This window comes from Tachypleus tridentatus, chromosome 8 (genome assembly GCF_004210375.1).
Source record: "Tachypleus tridentatus isolate NWPU-2018 chromosome 8, ASM421037v1, whole genome shotgun sequence".
NCBI classification, from domain to species: Eukaryota; Metazoa; Arthropoda; class Merostomata; order Xiphosura; family Limulidae; genus Tachypleus; species Tachypleus tridentatus.
Window position 1 is genome coordinate 75,944,170 of NC_134832.1, and position 6,000 is coordinate 75,950,169.

The following is a 6,000-nucleotide window of genomic DNA, read 5'->3' on the forward strand; positions in this document are numbered from 1 at the left end:
ATAACAATATTACAGACTGTAAACCAGAAGTGCTTAAGTAACATCCGTATTGAATGAAGGTCATTCTGGGTGGGGTGATTCACGGCAGACAAAAGAGACATTTGAGGTGTTATTATTTCAGATAACTATGATGAACTAACAAAGACGAATGTATTAAACATCTGCAAACAAATTCAATGATCTGTAACTTACGAGTTCTAAGGAGCTTTTTTTTTCGCTTTCCAAATTTATCAATTTACTTATTAAAAGTGAAACCAAAATACTGTTTCTTTCATAACCGGTTTATCAAACACTACAATACTAATACAACTACGTTTGTTTGTTGACTGATTGAAAAACAAAATTGTTTATCCTAGAGATCGAACGTTAGCAGTATAAGTCCTCACGTTTGTACAAAGTAATAGAAGTGAATATCGTTTCTTTAGCTCTGTTACCAAAGGTTTAAAACAAAAGTTTGGAATGAAACGGCGAGAAGAAAAATTGTTATAAACAGTGAAACAACAGATATGGTAGTAAACAAGTCTATTCCAACAAAGATTACCATTGGCCGTTCAAACCGAGGCTATCAAACAGTGAAGAATTTTTAAAATATGTAGTACTTCATTATTCACGTTTCTTTTTCTTTTAGAATACTTCTACATAAAATGTCAATGTTACTGGTAAATTAATTGACCAGTTTTCAATTAATTTAAATTAACATACGTTACTTCTGGAGTATGTACGATATTAACAGTATTAGTTCCCAATAATATCTCGTAACGTGAAGTAACCGGAAGTAAACTGGTTTCCAAAACTTACCTTTCACAGTCACTTTCTGTGATTACTGTTCCACGCGCTTTACCTGTGTAATAATACTAAATATTTGGTTTGCGTGATTACTTTTATTTTCCACTGCTCATCTGGTTACGTCTACTTTGCTCGTGTGGTTACTATAATTATCTACTTGGCTTATGTAGCTACTTTTTCTGAATGTCAACTCTATGTGTGGTTAACATACGTAGCTTTGTTTATGTAGATACTCTTGTCAAGTAATTTTATATTTTTTTTATTTGTATGGTTATTCTTGTCAGATAACTCTGTATGGTTATTTTTGGCAGCTAACTCTTTATGGTTAATTTGTCGGGTGACATTGCTTATATGGTCATTCTTGCCGAATGACTTTATTTACATGATCATTCTTGTTGGATACCTTTATTCATATGGTTATGTTTGTCGGGTAACTTATTTCTACGATTATTCTGATCGGATTATTTTGTTTATTTTGTAACTATTGTCAGTTAGCTTTGTTTCTTTGGTTACTCTTGTCAGGTAACTTTGTTTATAAGGTTACTTTTGTCAGGTAACTTTATTGATTATTTATTCTTGTCACATAACTTTATTTATGTGGCCGTATAACTTTGTTTATATTGTTGTTATCGTTGGGTAACTTTGTTTGTATGATTGCTCTTTTCTGCTATATTTGTTTGTATAGATATTTTTATCAGGAAACATTAAACATTATTTTTATAATTACTTTTGTCCTGTAACTTTGTTTGTATGGTTACTTTTATCAGATAACATTATTTTTATAATTACTTTTGTCCTGTAACTTTGTTTGTATGGTTACTTTTATCAGATAACATTATTTTTATAATTACTTTTGTTCTGTAACTTTGTTTGTATGGTTACTTTTATCAGATAACATTATTTTTATAATTAATTTTGTCCTGTAACTTTGTTTGGGTAGTTACTTTTATCAGATAACATGATTTTTATAATTAATTTTGTCCTGTAACTTTGTTTGGGTAGTTACTTTTATCAGGTAACATTATTTTTATAATTAATTTTGTCCTGTAACTTTGTTTGGGTAGTTACTTTTATCAGGTAACATTATTTTTATAATTAATTTTGTCCTGTAACTTTGTTTGGGTAGTTACTTTTATCAGGTAATATTATTTGTATAATTAATTTTGTCGGACAACTTTGTTTATATGAGCGCTCTTGTCTGGTAACGAGTACAGTTTTCGTAACAGGTAATTGTTTAATTATTCTTGTATGGTTGTTCTTACTGTTTTTATTTTTTTTTACTTGTATAGTTAATGTTGTTGTGTAAACCTAATATGTATAGTTAACTTGACGCACAACTTTGCATATTTACACTTACCAAACGTCTTACTTTGTAACATGAAGACCGTGAATTTAAAAAAGTCTACATATTTTTTTTCGTTATTCCAGATATGGTTCATCTAATGTACTAAGTTTTGTTATAAATTATATGTTGCTTTTCTGATATTCAAGTATCAATCCTAAACAAATCATAAACAGTTTAATATCAAACACGACTTTACTTGATGTATATAAACTTATACGCTGAAAGAAGAAAAAGATAAGTCGGTAGTAAACAGAAATAAAGTAAAATAACGAACATAGCCTAACTTGATAACTGTTCACTTTCTTTATCTCATCTTACTTCATCGCTTTTGATTTTCTTTCTGGTTTTGAAAACTTTGACATACGTGCAGTACTTCCACAGTAATTTTTTACACCACACGGATGAAACTAAATATTTCACTTAATAAACAGTAAGAAAGAAAACAGCTTACAGTTATAGTTACATATATTATGCATAAAGTGTAATAAGTTTGCACCACGTTTACAGTGAAAGTTTTTTATACATGACATATACAGCTTCATCAGTTATAAATATATACTGAGACTATATAAGTACTTTGCAAATATTTTGTGTGTTCCAGTAACCCATGAGAGAAAGCAAAAAAGAGTGCGTCGTAATATATCAACCACGCTGCAGTTGCCGACAAGGCCTTTCGTATAATACCGGTGCTCATCTGCCAGGATGGTATGTGATCGAAGAATAGTGGTCTAAGCGCTATATATACAATATCAATTTTATGAATAACAACTGACATGGTATGAACCATTTATGTGCGTATATTATAATTTAATAATAATTATATTAATTACAACATTGTTTGTAAAATGGCAGAGGTATGCGTAAATACAATGTATCAGACACTTTATCGTTAGCATATCTGCAATGACTATATTATATACATACATATGAATATAGTATTTACATAATGGAAACACTATCGGTAGCATATCTGCAATGACTAATATGTTTATATAGTATTTACATAATGAAGACAGTGTATCGCTAACACATCTGCAACGATTACCTAACGTACGTGTACAGTGAATAAATAAGAACAATTTTTAAAGTAAGTTTTAACTACTACATCTTGTATATTGAGCTGGGTAAGGTATGCATTGCTTTTGGGTAATGTTTCTATAAACTTATACGTGATGACGAGAAACCCATTTGAAGTAAAAATGTATTATCAAGACGGCTGATATGGGTATTAACACTTTAATTAAAATAAAATACAGGTAGAAACGTTTCATTTTAATTAAAGTGTTAATACCCATGCCAGTCGTCTTGAGAATACAAACATATACATAGTATATATAATTACTTCATTGTATATGTGTGCGTTTGTTATCATACCTTGTTTAAATACAATATCAACTTCATGACTACTTTATACGTTCACAGACTGATTTATGACTTCATTGTTTCTTTCTGTACGTGCATAGACTCTAAATAAAAACCAAAATACCTGACTATCTTTTATATATATAGTATCCACAAAATGACCGAAATATATATGTGGTGTCCACATGCTAAACACCTTTCATGAGTATAGTTTAAGTATAATAACTACAACATGTAGGTATGAGGTATATGCACTGTACACGTAATAAATACATTCTTATGTGCATAATGTTTAGCTTTATGTCTCTATAACTGGTGTCAATTTGAGTCACGTGTGGGGTGGGGTTGTGGATGGGGATTCACCTCCTGCTGATGGAGATCCGGGAGTTTATCGTGTGAAAGTTTTGAAATTGAAGCTCAAAATGGTGTATTTTAAATTACTCTTCAGTGTATATAAATTATTAATCATACATGTGACCTAATGTACTACAAACATATACATATTCATCATTAGTACATTACTTAAATTTTTGGGAAGAAACCAATGAGAATAAGGTGTTATATAAAAAAATTATATTTAAAAATTTTTCTACATTAGGCACTGACATATATGCTCATGTCTAGCTATGCCCTTTTTCTAATGTATAATTAGTTCTCGCATTGCATACTTGCATTGTTTATATAAAGAGTGTATATTAGTTGTATTTTCTTCGAGCGAGCTTTGTATATGTACGTATTTATAATAGATTTGTTCTATATTTACAGTGTTTATACAAAAACTTTGTTCTATGTGTATAGTTCATATAATAACTCTTTTGTAAGTATAGTGTTAACACAGTAACTTTGTATTATATTTATAGTATTTATACAAAAAATTGTTTCATGTGTACATTGTCTGTTTAACAAGTTTGTTCTATATATATATATAGTTTATACACTACCTTTCTTTTATGGGTGTTTAAACAATAACTTTGTTCTTTATGTGTAATACCTTCATGACAATTGTGATTTTTATTGTGATAATTGAGCATATATTTATAATGAAGTCGTCTTCAAATCGCTGAATATACCCATGCGCAAAAAAGTAATGAATAAGGGGTACTTCATGTGTACTAAAACTTCTTTTATCTTGATCGCGTGATTGTTTCTTTTCTAAGTGCAACCTAAAATAATCCATGAAAAAAATAAAACTGTTTAGAATATAGAAAGGTATGAGGATTAGAAAACAGTATGATACGTATGAAATATAAACAAATTACAAAGTAATTTGTGTATAAGATCCTAAACGGCATGGTGGAATCTGGGTTGCGATATTTACACGTTTCTTCGTATCAGCAGCCATAACAACAGATTGTGTTATCTTACCTGTGATATCTCCGGGCCTGTGGTAGAAAACGCCGGCCCGAGCAAACCACTCCACCGGCAATGGTCCAGACTTCAGTCCGGTCAGTGACTGTTCAGCAGTGACTGCAGCGGATGGTGGGTGAAAGGCGCTGCCGCCTAGGACGGGCATGGAGGCAGGATGCACGCCGAGTGAACCGTGGCCGCTATAAGCGTAGAGGGGGTGAGGAGAAAAGATGGGAACGGCCATATGACTGTTCGTATAGGTTCCTGTCAGGGGCAGAGCTAGAGAAGCAAGGTTCATGATACTGGCCCGCGATGGTTGGCTTATAGGACTGTTAGAGGGACAGAGAGTGATTGAGTTGCTACTAGTACTTGGCAGACCCACCTGTGACCCCTGTTGCAACTCAGATCGCCGGTACAGGTTCGGACTGGAAACAGGAGGTTTAACAGGGTCGTCCCGTGCTAATAGAGCTTCGATACAGAAGGACTTAGTGGTGTCGGCGAACTTCGGCGAGGCCATCCGGACTCCATACATAGAGTCTCCTTAAAAGTTCACTGGCCCACTTGGCTAACAACGCCTTATTGTTGCTTCACGACGTGGGGAAATGGCTAGCCACACATACCAATTGCATTTTAATCTTTCTAAATACCGCTGGTTGCCGGCTAGAGACCGCCTATTGGTCCGCTCCGCCCTACAGTTGGGCGAAAGCGCTACAAGATAATGTGTCAGCAACAGCGATCAAATCGGCTCCCAGCGCCTGCCTGCAAATCAATTATCTGTTGACAGACCAAAAATTACGGCCATTCGATAACGTTGCTTAGCGCAGCACGAGTCCATGTCAGCGCCTCACGACACGAGATTCGCACGCGGCTTCAAGCAGAAAGCTCGCAAACAAACACTTTCAAGCAGATTAATTTATCTGCGAACAAAACTTCTGACATGTAATTCCAAATTCCCAGCTGAAAATGAAACACCACACTTAGTTTAATTATCTGTCTTATTCAAGGCAACGTGGTCGTTTTACAGTTGTTATGAAAAACGTCCAGTAGATATGACACTAAAAAAAAATCGATTAACAGGAAAACGGTGTTTTTATTGGAAATAAATTAAATAATGCAGATTTCTTAAAATTTTAAATAATAAAAACTAAATTTTTCACCAA

At 33.0% G+C, this 6,000-nt stretch overlaps 1 protein-coding gene across 2 annotated transcripts in view; it reads right to left on the minus strand.

The window, feature by feature from the left end:
- The window catches only part of exex (motor neuron and pancreas homeobox extra-extra), a 55,425-nt gene extending 49,841 nt beyond the window's left edge, over positions 1 to 5,584 (minus strand). Inside the window, exon 1 of one of the 2 annotated variants that reach the window (XM_076449594.1) lies at positions 4,859 to 5,584. In XM_076449594.1, coding sequence (XP_076305709.1) covers positions 4,859 to 5,372 — 514 coding nt within the window. In that variant the 5' untranslated portion in view covers positions 5,373 to 5,584. The remainder of the gene's footprint in view (positions 1 to 4,858) is intronic. The other variant, XM_076449595.1, reaches the window with a different exon arrangement.
- Positions 5,585 to 6,000: the final 416 nt, after the last annotated feature.